We start from the raw sequence: 21,673 nt of genomic DNA on the forward strand, positions 1-21,673 counted from the left end.
AGGGATTTTTCCTCAAATCTATTGCTTGAGAAATCAATGACCATGAACACATCTTAGATCTTCTTGTAGTCCAAATTTATACCTTTATTTGCTACTGTAACTGAGTACAAAAACCTACACTCCGATCGTCTCCTGTGACACTTGCATTCATGCATATCAACTGACTCGCATCAATAGTTTTCATGGCATCCCAATGAAGGAAGCACCTTGTAGGCAAATTTCCAGAAAAATCATTGTGAGAGAGGTCAATGATACGCAACTTAGGGAACGTATAATTGGTTCCCGAACACCTAATTATACCGTTGAATCCATTAGAATGGAGAAGGAGAACCTTCAATTTGGGAAGAGCTCCCAACCAAAAGGGAAAGGTATCATTGATTTGGTTGCTACCAACATGAAGATACTCTAACATCCTACAGTTAGCCAATGATCTTGGTAGCTGACCCTGTAACTGGTTTTGACTCAAGTCAATCATCCTTAAGTTGCTTTCCTTTGCCCATGCTTTTGGTATGGTGCCATGGAAGTCGTTACTTTGTAGTTCGAGCACCGACAAAAAATGACTGAAGTTGCTTAAACATGGATGAAGCATGCCTCTCAAATTGTTATAGGAAAAATCAAGTATACTGAGTGAAGTCAGATTGCAAATCCATGGTGAAATTTCTCCCACTAATTCATTTCCACCAAGGTCAAGACACTCAGCATTCTTGAGTTTGGAGAATGAGCTAGGAATGGTGCCTTGCAAGTAATTGTATGATAGGGGTTGCTTGGTTCAGGTTAACTGGGAAGGAAGAAGGGATGTGGCCTTCAAGATTGTTGTGCGAGAGGTCTAGATAATGGAGGGTGAAGGCGGGATAAAACCTGAGAAATTGCTAAATGTTTAAAAAGGTGAGGTTTCCAATCGACTCTTATTGACCTGTGTCCTCATTGCACTCAACCCCATTCCATGAGCAGCAATCGCTATTCCCTCCTTCTAGAGTCCATGATGCAACCTTGGAACAGGCAGAAGGATCTGGTGAAGCAGACTTGTTTATAACAAAGCTATCCTTGAATTGCAACAAGGCTGATCTCTCATTTTCAAGGCAAAATGGCTGCAGAGAAGACATAGAGCCAGTGACTGAAAGAAGAAAGCACATGAACATGAACTGATACAATAAGTTTATGGACCCATGCCATGCAAGAAGACTCCTCGATCATTCAGGCAAGATGTCAATGATTTCGACTTCTTTAATTAATGATGGGACTTTTTTAAAAATCCTAATAATTAGTAGTGGAAAAGATAGGAAAATTACAAAACTTGGTCATCTTGCATGGGTCCATAAAATTAATTATGTTACCCTTATATCCTTTAATTTGGATCCTCTCTCCAGTCCTCACATTAATGGAGAATTGTTTGGGGCCTTAATCCCTTTTGCTGGTAAACTATCCAGATGAAATCCCACTGTGATATCTCAACAGTCTTGTTTTTCACATACTCTACTAAAAAAATTTGGCTTGCATAGTACTCTAAAAATACATCTAAGGCATTTTAATATATTTCTATCGTTAGTAGAGGAGAATTTGTAAATCAACTGAGTAGCCTACTGATACAATGTTTTCTAAAATTTATTTACATGTACGTTAGTATAGATCAATATTAAGTACCCTCATCTGTTCATCGCCCTTCCCATGATTTGTTACATTAAAATATAGCACAGCCTAGCAACAAATTCAAACACTTTAAAATAATTTAAAGAGGACAAAAATTCAGCACCCTACGTTCTCAAATACAACAAAAGAACTCATGAAGAATTTGAATTTGATCATGTTTCCAAGAGGAGCAGGTAAGCATGAGGAACATGCATGGCCTCCCTGGTTAGTAACGTCACTCATTTTGCTGCTCAGCTGGTGGCATCTGTCAGTGATCAGAGGCAGTGGTAACATCTCCTTCTGAGCCCCGCCGCTTCTTCTTCCCTTCTCCATGCCTTGACCGCCTTGGTGCCTCATCCTCACTTTCACTCTCATCATTTCTGAAGTTATTACCAGCACCATATTGATACTGTGTCTCATCATCTTGCCCACCACCCGGACTCGGCATCTCTTGACCCTTGCCTTGCTCTAAACCTGCACCATACCTGTCATTCCGATCATTAACCCTCTGGTCTCTCCTCACAACCCGATTGGCGTTTTGAGAGGATGGCGGTGGTGGTGGTGGAAACATTTGGGGCATTCCCATTGGCCGGCCCGGTCGACCTGGATTTGTACCTACAACCCCCATCCCTCCCATAAAGGGACCACGCGCTGGACCCATCATCATTCCAAATCCACCACCTGGAAATACACCAGGTTGCGAAGGCCGCCCACGAAACATCATGCCAGGTGTGGGACCTGTAAAATCACCAGAGAATCTTGGACCATATGGTGCAAAAGCACGGGGGCCCACACCAAAAATATCTGGCATAGGAAACCCATCAGGTGTAACAGGTCCATAAGATAACCCATCAGCACCCATCATTACAGGGGGATAACCCTGCGTCCCAGGCATAGGTCTGGCTCCACGTCCTAGCGGCATGTGAGGGGGCCACATAATTCCCCGGCCTCTTCCTCTGCCCTGAGTTGCTGCCCCAGGAACCTGCTCAAAGCTCTCCTCCTCTTCTTCACTTTCTTCTTCTTCCTCTTCTTCGTTGTCCTCAAAGGGGACAATATCTGGGTTTTCTCCTCCGTTGTCCGGATTGACTCCCTTTGCTTTCTCCTCCTCTCGTTTTGTTTCAGCAGCAATCGAGATTGCCTGTACCCAAGGACAAAAGACAACAACGATCAGATTCATCCAGTTCTGACCATTTAAAATGGCATACAAGAGAGGACATATTGTAGTGCTATGCAGTTCTTAGGCTGTCTCCATCCACTTCATCACAAAAAGATGCCAGTCACTGGCAGGCTTGGGAAACAGTTTGGTGCACTAATAAGATCTTGCTGTCCAATAATTAATTCTAGCAAATGTTCAATTCTTGTAAGGTCAGTAAACTGATTGCTCTCTACTGAACCAAAACAACCTCCGAAATGTGTCTAAAAAGACAACAATAAAGAAAAACCATGATCTAACGGGAGATGTTTTATAATGTCAAGTATTTGAAGATAAAATGAGTAAATAAAGATAAAAAATATTATTCTTTGAATTTCATACAAAATTTATATAGCAACAAAATAAAAGCATTTTATGGATACAAAATTTGAAGTTCTATTCTGGAGTATCCTAATGCCTGCATACTGATTCACAAAGCATCGCTAGTGGTAGTTGTTCTCAGTGCAGAAAATCGTATTGCATATCATATTCCAAATGATCTTTGTAACCATTATTTTACACCCTCTTAAATTATCTCAGAAGTTAATACTGTTGTCTTGTAACACATGGTATACCATTGTCAAATATTACAACGCAAGTATATCAATCCAAATAAAGCATTTCTAGCAATGAACTTTGACTATGCATAATCCATCTTCCAATAGTAAGCAGTTCTTTTAGATCATACTCTCCTTCACTGAATTTCACCCCAGCCACAAACAGCAGGGTGAAGGACTGGGTACAGTGGGTAGAGTCTGATTGAACCTAACTCTGTCCATAACGCAATGCATCATTCTATATTTTTATGCAACAAGAACCAATGAATCACTGTTGGTTCTTCTCACTCACTTTACCTCTATGCCAATTGCAAGGGGAATATACAAGTAATGTTAGGATTAGCATTATATAACTGAGTTTTCGGTGTTCTTAAATTCATAAGAGAAGCAAGGTCCACTAAATGTTAGGCCTTATTTCTTATGTTTATATATATATATATATATATATATATATATATATATATATATATATATATATATATATATATATATATATATATATATATATATATGTAAGTTTTAGGCCTTATTTCTTACAAGACTGCGAACTTATATATATATATATATATATGTAAGTTTTAGGCCTTATTTCTTACAAGACTGCGAACTGAGAGATTTTATCTCTTTTTACAGCTGATGATTATTGGGGCATGGAGATTATTTTTTTTATTATTATTATCAAAGTAATTTGGATTTGGCATTTGACTTGGGGTTGTTATTTCTACCTGTCCCTTCTATCGCAATACCTATAGTGCAGTGTGCCATCAAGATCACAGCAAAAGCTAAGCATGTCAAAATTTATTATCAATTTGTTTATCACTAACTTGTTTAAAAATACATACACACTATAATATTCCTCTGACCTAAGAAATGTATCATTTGCTGAGAGATTGAGAGAGCGTTTGGGCACAATAGGTATGGTATTTCAACACCAAATCTAGTATCATATGTGATAATATTCTAAACACTTCCATTTACATAGACACATTTATATAACCCCTGTTTCATATGCTAAAAGCATACATATACATTTCCCATTTTCAGTATATTCACTCCTTTTTCTTTTCTATTTTTCCTTTATTCCTCTTTTTCATAAACCTGTCATCTAATCAAATATGCTGCATCCCGAAATAAATCAAAAGAAAGCATACCATAAGTTCACTATCTGGCTCAAGATAAAGCAAGGAAGCCAACTGCTCACCAACAGAAGGCTCTAGCTCCTGACAGTCCCTACTTATCTGCAATAACAAATACATAATAATGAGATCAGTTGGAGCTCGCACTAAAACAAGGCCACAAGCTACGTCTCTCACAACCTGATATAAATATTGAGAATAGTAATCATAGCAAGTAAAGAAAGTGGTGAAATGGAAACCAAGATTGGTACAAACATGGAGTTACGTAGTTAATTACAATAATATTTCTTTGCAAGAGTTCAAGAGTTGTCCTTTCAATTCTTTTTCAGAAAGCAACTATCACTTTCCTCTGCCCTTTTGGCTAGAAAATAGAAGCAATAAAAGAAAAATGTTACCTAACTCCAGCAAATGTCAACGGAAGCTCTCTCACGGATTATCACAAAAAAAATCAGCATGGATTATCTCAACTTCTCTCAAGAAAGTACAATTGGAAAATCAGCATATTTATTTTTATTCGCTTTCTATTGGTATATATTTTGCTTTTCATAGCAATTATTGGCTTCAACTTAAAAAGAAATTTTTTGTTTTTTGCTTCCTGAAAATGAACTTTTCAATGTATAACCAAAATTTAAATTTTAACATTTAAAAGCAAATGTAGTGCGCAGGATCCACCATTATGGGTAGGCATGTAATGCCAGATGAAGACTAAGTGTCCAACCCAGACAATTTGTCTTCCTCCCACATTTTATTTGGATGCTATTAACTATAGATTTACAAGCTATTTCAAATGAGGATTTCCATTACATTTTCTTTGTGCAAAGATATTTAAAACCAAATATCTTGCGAGCTCTTCTATCCATAAACATGCTGTGCCTGTCCTAAGACAATGTTGTCATCAATCTCTCTCTAAATCAATCATTATGGAGGGGCGAAGTGCCAGGTGAATACCAAGTGTCCAACCTAAACAATTTACCTTCCCTGCACATTGTATTCACATGGTATTAACTATAGATTGAAAATGGGGGATGCCTATTGTCATTAATTTGTGCAAAGACCATCCTTCTTCCTGACGTATTCAGTAATATGCAAAACCAAATATCTGCCAAGATCTTTTTGATGGCAAATGTACTGCGAAGAGTTCTAAAAGAATGTTGTTGTTAATCTCTCTGTAAATCAAGAATGAAAATCACATAGGAAAAAAAAAAGAACAAATAAATAAGTAAACAGAAGGCTTATAGGGAATTTCACTATTTTTATACACAGATCCTGCATTTTTTTTTTTAATAAGTAAAGTTGTATAATGAAGTAAAAATCCTGCATTTTTAATTGAATAACATTGAGGTCCTAAAATTTAGAACAGACCACCCAATTGTTTAATCAAATCCACATTGGCTTTAGTATCAACTTTTTTTGATAAGTAATCGAAATACCATTAAAAGCATAAGGCGCCCATAAGTACACAGAAAGTATACAATAGAAACACCTACTAGCTTAGTATCAGTTTCAAACTCCAGTTGTCATTCCTGAAGACAAATTATCATAAGGGCAAGAAAGAGTTTTGGATACTATTTCCTGTAGAGCTGTTTCTGCAATCCCTTTCACGAGAACTATCTGCAGAATTTAGGACTTGCAAAATGGAGGTGGGGAAGAAAAACAGAATACAAATAGTGTGGTTGCTTGGTCTGTTTAATTCAAGCTGAAGCTAAAATCTAACGCAAGGTGGGGAGACTAGCATATCCCTCACATACATGACTTTGTGTGTGCTCACGTAAGTGAGTATCATACGTTTGTAGGCCTTCATGAGTGTACTTTAAAGGGCAGGTGAGGATCGATTTACTAAATCCAAATATGTGAGGCTAGGCAGAGCCAGGCTCAAGCCAAGTTAATGCACCTTTCTCAATAGTTTGGCCTAGCTCAAGCCTGGCCATAGTTCAAGCTCAATAAGAAAGCAAGGAGAAGGAGAAGGAAGAAGAGAAGTAGAAGGAAAAGAACAAATCAACAACAGCAGCAACAAAAAGAATAGCAAAACAACTCTAGACTATCAGCACAAGTTCAGCTTTAAGAACAAAAAAAAAGGCGCAAAATAGTACCTTCACTGGTAAGTTCTCATTGAATGGATTCCGTAGATGGCGAGTTTTGTGGAAGGACAATTCACATAACTGCATATAAGAAATTGCAATTAGCCATGACAAACTTTTACCTATCCGACTTGTACAAGTCCATAAAACTATAAAGATGAGAGTTATTTGGTTTTCTGCTCTATTAGCATTGCCCGTCTTCATATTGGGATATTGATTTCCAATAGAGTTTCAAACAAATGCCAAAAATTCAGTCATCCAACGTAAATTTTCCTCTTCCTTAAATCTTAAAAAAAAAAAAAACCAACTCAGGTAAATGCAATACATATCTTCTTTTTCTTATAAGTAATCGAAATATCATTAAAAGCATAAAGCGCCCACAAGTAAACAAAAAGTATACAAGAGAAGCTATCTAGCTAGGAGGGACAAATAGAACAAAAAAATCATGATGACTAATCACCAAAAGAGAAACAAAAGCAGCTGTCCAAAAATATAATGTGTTAAAAAAATAGACTTAATTTCCCCCAAAGTCCTCTCACGGTCCTCAAAACTTCTATCATTCATTTCCCTCCATAAACACTACAAAAAGCACGAAGGCACTATCTTTCACACAATAGCAGTCCAAGTGTAATTGAACCTCAGCAAGTTCCTAATCCCCGGCCCTCACTCAGAGATCGGTGTACAAACCTTGAACCATCTCACCAGATGATATTTGAACTCTTCACCTAGCCCCCCTCCTTGAAATCCATTGGAGCTTATCAATACAGTTTGCTACACTTGAGGGAGAGGAAATAGGGACATGAAGTACGTAGGTAAGTTGGATAGAGTGCTCTTGATAAGGGTAATCTTACCACCCTTAGACAAATACAACATTTTCCAACAAGACAATCGAAGTTCTATCTTCTCAATCGCATTGTCCCCATATATGCTTGGCCTTATAGAATGCCAAAGATACTTCAAGGGCAAAGACGCAACCCCACAACCCAAAACTCCAGCCAGCCCAGCCACATTCTCAACATATCCCACAGGAACCAATTCTGACTTGGCTAAGTTGGCCTTCAAACCCGACACAGCTTCAAATAATAAGAATAAATTTCGTAAATCGCGTAGATGGTTTGGGTTAGCCCCACAGAAAAGTAAGGTATCATTAGTAAACAGAAGATTGGAGATATCAGTCTCTATCCCCACAAAGAAACCAGACAACAAAACTCTACTCATTGCCGCTGAAATCATCCTACCCAACGCCTCCATCACTATGACAAACAGCAAAGGAGATAAAAAGTCCACTTGCCTCAAGCCAAGAGAGCTGCTAAAGAAGCTTATGGGAGAGCCATTCACCAAAACAGAGAACCGCACTGAGGAAAGACAATGACATATCCATGAACACCATTTCCCCCCAAAAACCCACCCACACCCTCTCAACATGTACGGCAAGAACACCCAATGAGTATGATCATAAGCTTTTTCTAAGTCCATTTTACAAATAACCCTCAGTTCTCCAAATTTCAATCTGCTATCAAGGCATTCATTGGCCATAAGAATAGGATCTAGAATCTGCCTACCTCGGATGAATGCATTTTGTGACTTAGAAAGGATCTTCTCCAACACCATCTTAAGCATGTTCGCTAGAGTCTTAGAATTAATCTTGTAGATGCTACCCACAAGAATGATCAGCCAAAAATCCTTGGGGTCGACAGCCCTGGAATCTTCGGAATTAGGATGAGGAACATAGCATTAAGGCTTCTCTTGAACTTACCCCTAGCATGGAACTCATGAAAGACGACCATGATGTCCTCTTTCAAAACAACCCAACAAGCTTGGATGACCATAAAGCATCCGGTCCCCGCGCCTTATCCCCATTCATTACTTTCACAACCTCCTACGCCTCCTTTTCCTCAAAATCTCTCTCCAACCAACTAGTCGCAACCTCATCAACAGAATCCAAAGAAAGATCGTCCACCACAGGCCTCCAACTAAACTGCTCGGTAAACAATTTTTTTTAAAACTGGCAATGTAATACATATCTTGAAAGCTCCTCGTACAACACATAATTGCATTTCACAAAAAAAGTGCATTGATTTGTAACATGAATCTCAAGGAACAAAAGAAAAACAAAATGAAGCTAACATGAGCGTACCAAATTTTTGGAACTCAAATTGATTTGAAAAGAGAAATACAATAAAATTAAAGAACACTTGCGGCATTTGGTAGGATGAACAGCAACCTTGTCAGGATCATGGTTTTTGTCATCATTTGCAGCATAATAATTTTTGAGCCAGGGGAAATATTTTTCATAAGTAAGCCAGGGGAAATATTAAAGAAAACTGTGGAAAAATGTCTGACATAAATTGGTAACCATTGAGAAACAAACATGTACCTTTAACCATTTAACAGAGAAATTCCGGCCATAATGTGCAGTTCCATGTGCATATTTCCAGTTGCCTCCACCTACAGAACCACCAATTCTTGATATCATCTTGGCACAACCCTGAGAAAACATATATGTCTTTGCATTTACTTTGGAACGGACGAAAACAGAGATCCCAAATGACCAGATGGAATGTAAAACCTAGTAAGCTATGTAATCATCAAGAACCACACAGATCTAGTGCACAGAATAAATATCTCTTGTAGGATACTGAATCCAAAATCTACCTGGAAATGTCGAGTCCGGTTGACTGAGAAAATCAAAATCACATTTTCAGCAGAGTCAAAAGCTTCATTTAGTTTAGCTTCGTTGCTCCTTTGAGTTGCCCATACTCCTTGTTGTACAGATAATTCCAAATTTTCACGGTTGCAACTTTTAACAATAAAATACCTGAGGTTCCATGTTTAAAAATAAATTAGAATCAAATTCATATAAATCCAACCTAAATAAACAGAAGAATGATCTGTAACTGGAAAGAAAATAATGTACAGCATCAAACTAAAAATTCAAAAAAAAAAATTAACAGTCACAAAAAGGGTTGTGAATGGCATTAAAGAATATGCCTTCTAGTAGCTGATCCAGCATTCAGTCTCTAAGCCTACATCATAAAACAGAACGGCCTGAAAACTAACAAAAAAAGGTATACAGGCATAGTTCATTATGATAGCCAGCTGGCGTATAGTCAAGTGGAATAAACAAGTGTGCCAACCCCAGAACGCAAAAGCTTTCCTAATTCTAGCTAGACGGTCCATCAAATTAAAGGCTAATTTAAAACTTTAGTTGCAGGGAATGTAGTGTAAACTGGAACTTTATAGTCAGACCAATAGACATTATTAATATTACAAAGACACTCATGCAAAAGTGAGGTAAGATACTTGGAAATTTTTCAGAAAATGGGTTATTCTTGAAAAGACCTTGCTAGCAATTCTGTAGGTTCATACTTACTCTAGTGTTATAATGGTACTTTTTCTTTTTTATAGGTAGGTTAAATATGGACCCAGTGAGTCTTGAACCCATGACATCATCCTACACCCTGTTTTTGTGAGCGGATGAGGTGCTATTTGAGTTAAAGCTCATTACCTGTAATCTAATAAGGATACTTTTTTTTTTATATAAGTAATAAAAAATTTATAAAAAGCATAAGGCGCCCCTAAGTACACAGGAAGCACCTAACTAGAACGAGCATAACAAAAGCCCAAGCAAAACAACAAAAAGACCCCGGCAAGCGCTCAAACCCGAAACCCACAAAACACCAAAAACCCTCTGACCCAAAACCCACACAAGCGCTCAACGCTGCAGAACATGAGCCTTTCCTTTCCCACACCTAGAGGACGCGACTGCAGTGTCATAGTTTATAGAACATTCTAAGTTCAAAAGCTCCCTTCTACCTCTAGTCTTAGAACACACACCCTTTACCTCCCAAGGATGATCCTCTTCAATGGCTGTTAGGAGCGCCATAGTCGTATCCTTAAACCTCACACGACACCCCCACCACTAGACACACATTCTTAACGCAACCCAAAGCCCAATCCAAGAGCCTGGCAGGGGGAAACACACCCAAAGGGTACGGAAAATCTCCATCCTCCCCATTGCAAACGTCGCCTCTCTGATCCCACACCACTAGCTCCGAAGACAGACCAAAACCAATCGGCCACTTCTGAGATTGAACCAAACCTGTCAACCTGAAAGCATCACCCTTGTCAGAAGTTGGAAACACCCAGCAAGATCAAGTATAAGAAAAAGAGAGCACAAAAACCTACAAAGTTAGAGACATCGAGAAGGGCATTAACAGAGATCCACTCAAAGAGGGATTTAAGAAAACAAAGTTGTAAATCCAAGCTCGTCTTCTCACAATCATTGAAACTTCGAGCATTCCTTTCTCTCCAAATGCACCATATTCAACAAGGGATTACATTCCAAACAATATTAAAATCATTCTCCTAAACCTTCTTTTCCAACACACCAGGAGCTCCACCACCTGTCTGGGCATAACCCTCTCTACTACAAACATCTGAAGAACCAAATTCCACAAGTCTCCTACAATATCACAGTGAAGAAAGAGGTGATCGGGAGTTTCTCCACTTTTTTTGCACATAGAACACCAATCTATCACTATGATGTAATGCTTGCAAAAATTATCAATGGTGAGAATTTTTCCTAAAGCTTATTCAGAAAAACATAAAAAATAAAAATAAAAGTTATTTTTTCTAAAGATGTTATCCACGTGAAGAAAGCCACCCTCAAGAATCTTATACCTCCACAAACAGTGGTCACACTTATTATATCTCCATGAAGCCTGGGGTTTCTTTTTTTAATAAGTAATTGGAAATTCATTAAAAGCGCAAAGACGAAACCTAAATACACAGGAAGTGTATAAGAGAGAAGCCTAACTAGTAGTGAAGAAAAGATCTAAGAAAGTATGAAAGTTCGAAATACTATGATATGAGGCAGCAGCCCAAAGAAAGAAAGTCTTAAAGAATAAAGCATTTATTCCACTAAGGTCCTCTCATTGTCCTCAAAGCTACGATCGTTTCTTTCCCTCCATAAACACCACATTTAGGCAAGCAGAATCATCTTCCAAACTGAAACCTAACCCCTGGCACTCTCTAGTAGGCAAAGAGATCTACCACCCTTCTAGGCATAATCCAAACAAGCCCTACACTGTTTTTTTTTTAATTATTATTATTAAGAGAAAAACGAGCCCTACACTGTTGAAGATAGTATTCCAAGGTGCACCTGAAATCTCATAATGGAGTAGAAGATGGTCCATTGACTCTCCATTCTTCTTACACGTGCAACACCACTCAACCACAATGATATGTCATTTCCTTAGGTTATCCATGGTGAGGATCTTCCCTAAGATAGCCAACCAAGCAAAGAAAGCCACTATCAAGGAAGCCTTATTCTGCCAAATATTTTTTTTTGTTATAAGTAATGTCAATTCACTAATAAACAGCAGAGGGGCGCAACCCTAATACATAGGGAGTATACAAGAGAACCACTAATAGCAAAGAACAAAAAATAAATTTAAAAAATCTGCATAGGTAAAAACACTCAAGTTATGATGAGTCGCTATCCAAATATATAACATGTTAAAGAAAACACTTATGTAGCTCTAACATCGATGTCTCGACAACTTCAAAGTGTCACGCATTCCACTCCCGCCAAAGACACCACATTAAACACAAAAGAACTACGCCAAACTTCCTTAGCTGGACCACACCCAAACGAAGCACCCCAGCTAGTCAACAATTCCAGCACCCTACGCGGCATAACCCAGTCTACCCCAAATAAATTAAGAAGATAACTCCATAGATCGTGAGTAACTTCACAATGAAGTAACTGATGTTCAATGGACTCCTCACTCTTTTTACACATACAGCACCACTCGATCACCACGACATTCCTCTTTCGCAGATTGTCATGCGTCAAATTTTTACCTAACGCTGCTGTCCACACAGAATGCCACCCTCGTCGAAGCTTTAACAAGCCAGATACTCTTCAAAGGAAATGAAGGGTCATCTTGTCTATTTGACACTTCATAAAAAGGACTTCACTTCAAATAGACCCCTCTTGGAGAGACTCCAAACTAACCTATCATCCTCTCCATGTCAAACCAGAATAGAATAAAGTCGCGCAAAGAAATAAAGTACCATTGCCGCAATCAACATCCGACTCAATGCCTCTATAACCACCTCAAACAATAAAGGGAAAGTGAATCCCCTTGTCGCAACCCACGAGAGCTATTAAAAAAACCCTTCATTTCTCCCCAAAACCACAACGCTGCAGCAAATAGAGCAAGAATTCCCAATTAACATGATCATATGCTTTTTCCATATCCAGCTTGCACAGCATCCCAAATTCCTCTTATCGAAGTTGACTATCCAAGCATTCATTAGCAATAAGCACTGAATCCAAAATTTCTCGACCTCCAATAAAAGCATTCTATGTGTTGGAGATAATCCTGTCCAATACTGACTTAATCTTGTTCGCGAGAACCTTAGAAATAATCTTATACACCCCCCCCCCCCCAACCAAACTAATAAGGCGAAAATCTTTCACATCCACACCACAAGTCTTCTTTGGAATCAAAGAAACAAAAATAGCATTAAGACTCTTCTCAAACTAACATCTATTATGGGATTCCGCAAAAATAGCCATAAGATCCCTTTTCCATATTTCCCAATACTTCTGAAAGAAAGCCATTGTGAAGCAATCCGGACCCGATGCCTTATCTCCATTCAAATCCCTTACCACATCCCACACCTTCTCCTCAAACTCTCTTTCTAACCAAATACTCACATCCGCATCAATGGATAGGAAAGATAGACCATCCACCCTTGGCCTCCAAGAACACTGCTCAAAATACAATTTGTTTTAAAAATGTACTATATGCTCCTTTATCTCCAAATGATTCTTGGACATTGCACAATTTATATTGAAAGATTCCACATGATTGAATTTACAATGGGAATTGGCCACCCTGTGAAAAAATTGTGTTTTCGTCCCCCTCCTTCAGCCACAAAGCTCGTGATTTTTATCTCCAGTTCATTTCCTCAAAAATGAGAGTTTTCTCCAGCTCTCTTGACATATCTCTCTTTCTAACCCTTTCCTCCTCCTCTAAGCAATGACACTCTTCAATTAAATCTAGATCTCAAATACCCTCCAATAATTCATTATTTTTCTTCCCTACATCACCAAACACTTCCTCATTCTATTTCTTCAAATCCACCTTCAAAGCTTTCAACTTTAGCCGAATCGTATTTCAACCACATGTTTTCCAATTAAAATACATGCTCCCTCCTCTAGGCGCCCCACAATCCAAACAGCAAAGAAAAGTGATCTGACAGAAGTCTTGGCAATCTCCTCTATGTCACTTCTGGAAAATATTCTTCCCACTTCGGAGAAATTAAGAATCTATCAATTCTAGACCATGTTTGATCTTCTTGATTATTCGACCAAGTAAATTGACCACCTTCAAGCGGAAGATCCACCAAGCTCTACATGAATATGAATTCTGAAAACACCTCCATAGCTGCAGAATATCCGGAAACACCTGACCTCTCGCTTGGAAAACAAACCACATTAAAGTCTCCCCCAATACACCATGGCATCTCCCACCAACTCATCAGCCCAACTAATTCATCCCACAACTCCCTCCTATCCATGTCATCATTCAAACCGTAAACCCCCCCCCCCCCAAAACCCATACAAAATTATTAGTATTGCACAGAGAACAAGCAACTGTATATCTTTCCACACACTCCTCAACCTTCTCCACCACCCGTCTATCCCACATTAAAAAAAATCCCACCCAACGCACCACTTGCTCCCAAATAGCACCAATCCACATATTAGCAGCCCCATAGACTCCACACCACCTCCCTTGAGATAACTGCCATCTTCTTCTCTAGTAAACATACAATATCCGCATTCCAATCCCTTAGAAGCCCTCTAATCCTCAATCTTTTATTAAGCTCATTTAGCCCTCTGACGTTCGACATTAAGATTTTAGGCTTCATAAAAAACGAGATGAGCCCCTTCCCCGATCTCGGCCTCTAAGAGATTGTACCTCTTCCTTCTCATGTTATATGCAGTTACCACTAATTGATATTTCTGGAGCAGGGAAAAGGAATGTTATCATGGGAAATAAGAACCTTATAGTAAGATCTAACATCAAACAACCCTCTCATGGAAGGAATCCAAGAAAGTCTTGTCATCACCGCCTCGTCTCACTCTAACGAAACTCAACAAAGTGAAGAGTGCAGTAAAATAATCCACCTCCCAATCATGAACTACTCTGAGAAAATAAATATTCCACTGGTGGGACCTCTAAAAAGCTCCAAATAGTCTGCCACAGCAGCATCCTTAAAATAGGAAATGGTAAACAAGTCTAAAAAAGATGTCTTGAGAGTTTGAGCCCCACACCAAAAATCATGCTAGAAACAGATTTTGGAGCCATCTCCCATCTCAAATCTAGTGTGGCTAGACAGCTCCCCCCAACCCCTCCAAGTCTCTGATTAATCATCTCACATATCCATTTGAAACTTATTTTGCCCAGTATCACATGTTTGGAGAACCTTCATATGATTATAGTAAGTACATAAAGATCTTTTTTTGCAAAAGGTCTTTCATCCCCCCTTCAGCTATTTTCATTAGTAATCCAAGGGAATATAGGTCCCAAGGTTGATTTACCACACGCTACCAAATCGACTCTTTGCTCCAAGTAGAAATCTATTGTGCTGTAATATGAGCAAAAGAAAATAATCTAGAGTAATACACAAACACTAATTTTATCAGCATTATTAGCCAAATCCAATAGAATTTATAGAATTCAACATGCATCTACATGTGTTCTAATTGATCTAATCCCAGATCTACTAAAAATAGTATCCAGAAATGAGACAAATCTATGTAATCTCTCAGCAGGCATAACGGACCTCGATGGGTTCAATCCTCATCTAAAATTTAACTGTTATTTCTTCTACATACTATACAACATACTATACAAACCAGTAGACACAAACACATATATGTGCATTTTTTTTTTTTTTGATAAGTAAAATTTTATTAAAAACGCAAAATGCGATCAAGTACACAGGGAGTATACAAGAACGGCTGCTAAGAAGAGGACATATATGTACATATTTACATGTCGATGTATGTGTTTGTTTATATATTTATTAATTTATCAGAAATAGAGATAGAGGATAAAGAATACACCATTTCAATGAACTACACTCTTTAATATAGGTAAATCCAAAACCCAAGCAACCATTCAAAATTGAACCCATGACCCTCACCCTCACCCTCACCCTCCACATACTTATGGGGAGAGGAGATGCTATTAGGTCTCAAAGACCACTGGCATGACTTGCATAAAACTCACAATAGATACACCAACTAAACCATTTTTTTTTATAAGTAATAATACGAATCTCATTAAAAGCTTGAGGCGCCCTTAAATACACAAGAAGTATACAAAATGAACAACCTAACTAGAAAGAGTAAAGCGATAAAGAAAATCACTAAAACTAATCGACAAAGAAAACACATACCGCCGTCCAAAGATACAAAATTTCAAAGAACAAAGAAATAATATCCCCCGTAGACCTCTCCCTATCCTTAAAATTTCTATCATTCATTTTTCCTTCCATAAACACCAAAATAGGCACGTAAGCACCATTTTCCAAACCGCAGCGCTCCATGGCCTACTAGAGGACCACCAACAATCATACAAATCAATGACACGTCTAGGCATCCCCAGGACATCCCAAAGCGATTGAAAAGAGAACTCCAAATAGCAGAAGCCACATCGAAATGAAGAAGAAGGTGGTCCACAGATTTTCCATTCTTCTTGCATATGCAACATCTGTCCATCACGATGACATGTCGCTTCCTAAGATTATCCAAAGTGAGGATCTTCCCTAGAGCCGCCGACCAAGCAAAAAATGCTACCCTCGAAGGAGCCTGAGTCCGCCAAACACTCATCCAGGGGAAGCTGCTACCTTCTGAACAAGCCAAAGAGCTATATAAGGATTTAACCTTGAATAAACCTCTTTTGGAAGGATTCCATCACAGCTTATCTACACATCCTCTTCTCACTTTACTAGAATACAATACCTAGAAAAAAGAGGCAAATCCATCAACCTCCCAATCTTGTGCCGCTCTAGTGAAACTCACATTCCACTAGTTGGAGCCTCCCAAAAACTCTAAATTATCCGCAATAGAGGCGTCCTTCTCACGTGCAAGACCATATAAAACCGGAGAAGCTACCTTTAGAGTCATTTCCCCACACCATTGGTCACACCAAAAGCTAACCTTCGACTCATCCCCCACCACAAAACTAGTAAAGCTAGAAAGTTTATCCTACCCTTTCCTGATATTCTTCCACAGCCCCACCCCAAAGACTCGTGCGGGCTCTAGAGAACACCACCCTCCCCATAAACTACCACAAACATCATCAAATTCCTGATACCCAATCCTCCCTTTGAAATTGGAGAGCAAACCTTAGACCAACTCACCAAGTGATGTTTGAATTGATCACCTAACCCATCCCACAAGAAATCCCGATGGATCTTCTCAATACAGATAGCAATACTCGCCAAAATAGGGAAGAGAGACATGTCGTACGTAGGCATATTAGCGAGAGTACTTTTAATTAGAGTAACCCTACCACCCTTGGACAAGTACATCCTTTTCTAACAGACCAATCGATTTTCCACTTTCTCAATAACGCCATACCAAATATGCTTAGCTTTATAGGAGGCCCCCAATGGTAAGCCAAGATACTTGATTAGCATAGAGGAAACCCCACACCCTAGGATTCGGGCCAACCTTCCCACCTGAGTAACATTGCAAATAGGAACCAAATTTATCTTAGCAAATTCACCTTTACACCCGACGCAACTTCAAAGCACAGGAATAAGCTTTGCATATGACGCAAATGAGCAAGAAGAGCATCACAAAAGATCAAAGAATCAACTGCAACCAGGAGATGGGAGAAGGAAGTATTGCCCACTGAGAACCCATCCAACAACCCCCCACTAACCGCAGCAGTAATCATTCTTCCCAGAGCTTCCATCACAAAAACAAACAACAGGGGGGATAAAGGATCCCCTTACCTCAACCCACGAGAACTACTAAAGAAGCCTGTCAGAGTGCCAATTACCAAAACCGAAAAGCGCACTGAGGAGATACAGTGGGCAATTGACGAGCACCATTTCCCTCCAAAACCACACATCTTCAACATATACAATAAGAAATCCCAATTCACATGGTCATACCCTTTCTCCAAATCCATTTTACAGGTAACATCTAGCTCACCAAATCTGAGCCTACTATCAAGGCATTCATTGGCAATAAGAACCGGATCAAGAAACTGCCTACCTCTAATGAAGGCACTTTGGGACTTAGAGATGATCTTCTCCATAACCATCCGAAGCCTATTAGCTAAAGCCTGGGCAATAATTTTGTAAATACCCCCCACAAGACTAATTGGATGGAAGTCCTTGAGATTGGTAGCACCTGGAATCTTTGAAATAAGCGAAATAAATGAAGCATCGACACTCTTCTCAAACTTACCTCGGGTATGAAAATCACTAAAAACCTTCATAATATCCACTCTCAACACATCCCAGCAAGTTTGGAAGAAAGCCATAGAGAAACCGTCAAGGCCAGGTGCCTTGTCACCAACCATCGCTTTCACAACCTTCCTCTCTTCCTGCTCTCCAAAATCTCTCTCCAACCAATATGACTCAGACTCCAAAATGGAGTCAAAGGAAAGGCCATCCACCAACGGCCTCCAGTTACATTTCTCTGTAAATAACTTTCTGTAGAACTGACCAATGAGCTTGCAGATCTCAACCCAATTAGAAGGCGCCGGGCCAATCAATAAGGAGTCTATAGAATTATACCTTCTATTAGTATTAGCAATGGAATGAAAAAATTTGGTGCACTTATCCCCCTCCTTTAACCACAACACCCTAGACTTTTGCCGCCAACTCACCTCCTCCATGAGAGAAGAACTTTCATGCTCACTAACAACTTCAGCCTTCTTGCATATTTACTTTTACTTTAAATTTTTTATAAGTAATTCAATCCCATTAGAAAAACACATAGGGGCGCAACCCAGTACACAAGAAGTATACAAGAGAATCCCCCTAATTAGGAGAAAAAAATAAACAAATTAAAAAATTAAAAAAAAAAAACAAAACAAAACAAAAGAAGCTATGATGTGCTGCTATCCATGTGTATAAAGCGTAGAACATAATCCTTTTCAGCTCTAGCACCGAAGTCTCTATATCTTCAAATCTCCATGCATTCCACTCTCTCCAAATACACCACATTAAACACAACAGAGCCAACCTCCAAACTTCCAAAATATAGCTCCAACAAAAGGTTCCATATTTCAGCCAACGTTTAATATTACTGATATCAAACATTAAGTTGTGGCCAATCCATTTATGACGTACTCTGCCTAAAATAAATATAATTCCCATTAGCTACAATTTAACCACAAGGAAAAGACATTAAGGCACCCAAAGGTGTCAGCCACAGAATCATGGCAAAAAAGCAGCTGATTTGCAGTCAAGGCATTTTCCATAGCATCCCTAAGATGAAATACTCGAGGCAAAAGCCATAACTGCAACTAGAAATATAGCTTTAGGGTTTTTTTTTTTTTTTAAAAGTATAGCAAATTTATTAAAAGCGCAAAGGGCGCAATCCAAGTACATATAAAAGTATATAAGAGAAAACACCCAGCAGTAGAAATATAGCTTTATGTGCCTTAAAACCAACATACTCTGCTTCACAAAATATACCCCACATCAAAAACATTGAGAAAAGAAAGTTTGTTTCCTATCACACTTTAGGCACCAAATAATGATTTAACATTTATCCGAAGATAGAAATTTAAACACCAACTACCTTTTACAAAACTTCTGATTGCCTTAATATAAGTGTAGTTATATCATTTTTTTTTCCTTTAAAAGCATAAAATCCAAAATCCAAAAAAAAAAAAAAATTCCGCAGAAAAAGACTTCATCATTCCAAGTCCTTCAGCAAAAATTGGGCCATGAATTTATCAAGGAGATTCAACAGTTGTTAATTTCCATTTTAGATGTTCCAAGCAAACAAAAATTATAATGAAAGATTACACTGCATAAGATGAGAAGCAAATCCACACATCATGATCAAATGGTGTTTGCTTTCCTTTAAGATTTCCCAAGCAAACAAAAATTATAATGATAAAGTACACCACATAAGATGAGAAAAAATCCATACATCTAATGGTCAAAATGAGAACGGTACAACATAAAGTTGTACAAAAATCTAAATTGACTAGCATAAGCTTAAGGGAGGCTAACTACAGCTGTTAAATGAGGACAGAATTCTTTTGGGCAATTATTGGTTGAATAATGGGCCCTTCATGGCAATGCCCGTATAAATATACAAAACCTGATTTACATAACCTAATTAAAGACCACAGGACTCTGAACACACCTAGATATTCCTTGAGGCAAAGGTGTAGCCGTTCTGCTTGTCTGATTAGGCAGGCCATTTGGAGCATTTTGTATCTGGTTCTGGCTGACCTGCTGTTGGGACTGTTGCTGCTGCTGGACATTGGCAGACTCAATTGTTGAAGTTTTTCCAACCAAACCTTGATTAGCAGTGTTGGGACCTTGTGGAAACTGAGGTCTTTCTGCTTGTTGTGTGAAACCACCATTCCGTTGTTGAAAAAATCTGTTCGAAGAGTTATAGTTGTAAGAACTTAAATGTTGAATCTTCTGAAGGACCTCTTCGACAGTAGGGGGAGGTCCAGGCAGTTTTGCATGGCGATACCGACAGTCAGGACCATTTGGACAAAAACCCAACTTGTACCTGCAAAATTACCGAATTTTTCAATTAAGTAGATACATCTTCTATTAACCAAAAAACTACATATCACGTAGTAAAGCCAATTATGCAAACAAAGATTTCCAGTTTTTTGCAATGCAGTATTATCGAGCAAGTTCTATTTTAATCACAATCAGCCCTCTACCAGAAATCTTAAAGATAAATAATCAACAAAATATTCGAACAAGACTAGGTGATATACATCCTCCATATACTGGTACAAACAATAAACGTCGCTCCTTATAGGGCGGATTTCACACATACTCAAACCTCATTCTTGGCATCCTGAACTTCTTATTCATCTACACACTTAATCACAAAAAAAGAAAGAAAATAAGTCACAATTACACCCTACCCATCTCAATTAATCTCACAAAACATAACCACAAATGTCCTATCAACCCCAAATCCAACAATGTCAAAAAAAGCATCACCCACCAAACACAACAACGCAGCATGGATAAACAAAAAAAGAAGCAACACATACATGTTGCACTCCTTGATGTCTTCATTGGTGTGCTTGTACACGCAGTCCTGCTCGCGGCACTCCCCGTAGAGCCGGAAGAAGCGGCACACGGGCATCCGCGACTTGTCGTACTGATGGAGGAAGCCGCAGGCGTCTCCCTTCATGCACAGGCTGCGCAGCCAGTGCCGGCACACCGTCTGCCTGAAGCTCCGCCGCCCCAACCCCGCGTTGCCCCCCACTCCGCCCTCCGCTGTTGCGCCGGCTCCCGCTGCGGCCACGTTGGCGTTGGTGGCTGCACTGGCGGCGGAATCTGCATGAATAATGTGCGGCCCCGACGTCGCGGCAGCGTTGGCGGCGGGACCGGCGTCCAGGCCGCCCTCGAAGTCGAAGCTGAGAACTCCCTCCGAGTCCTCCATTGAGGGGATTCTTTGAATGTATGTGGATTTTTGTTAGTGGTGGTTATGTTGGTTAGAGAATTAGGGTTTTGGAGAACATTTTTGGTTTGATCTGAACGGAGGAATTAGAGTTACGGGGTTCCTGGGTCTTGCGTTAAACACCGGAGAGAATTGAAATTAGTCAATGATAGCAGAGTTTTTTATGAATAAAAAATATTATATATATATATATAGGAAAATAGAGCAAATTTCTCTACCAAAATAACATCACATATATAATTCAAAAAAAATTTCGTCCAAAGATTATCTATGATATGTTTAACGACAGCCTTAACTAAATCATGCGCAGCATTATTAGCGATTCTACTGATATGGTGAATCTGCCAACTAGAAAGCGA

At 39.0% G+C, this 21,673-nt stretch overlaps 1 protein-coding gene across 1 annotated transcript; it reads right to left on the reverse strand.

Moving 5' to 3' along the window:
- Window positions 1-1,591: 1,591 nt before the first annotated feature.
- Window positions 1,592-21,469, reverse strand: LOC133868386 (30-kDa cleavage and polyadenylation specificity factor 30). Its single transcript, XM_062305272.1, has 7 exons — window positions 20,902-21,469; window positions 20,022-20,399; window positions 9,245-9,407; window positions 8,967-9,077; window positions 6,602-6,670; window positions 4,527-4,613; window positions 1,592-2,764 (listed from the first exon to the last, which is right to left on the reverse strand). Exons 1-7 carry the CDS (start codon window positions 21,294-21,296, stop codon window positions 1,895-1,897), a joined length of 2,073 nt encoding a protein of 690 aa, XP_062161256.1. The 5' UTR covers window positions 21,297-21,469; the 3' UTR covers window positions 1,592-1,894.
- Window positions 21,470-21,673: the final 204 nt, after the last annotated feature.

Source organism: Alnus glutinosa, chromosome 5 (genome assembly GCF_958979055.1).
Source record: "Alnus glutinosa chromosome 5, dhAlnGlut1.1, whole genome shotgun sequence".
Taxonomy (NCBI): Eukaryota; Viridiplantae; Streptophyta; class Magnoliopsida; order Fagales; family Betulaceae; genus Alnus; species Alnus glutinosa.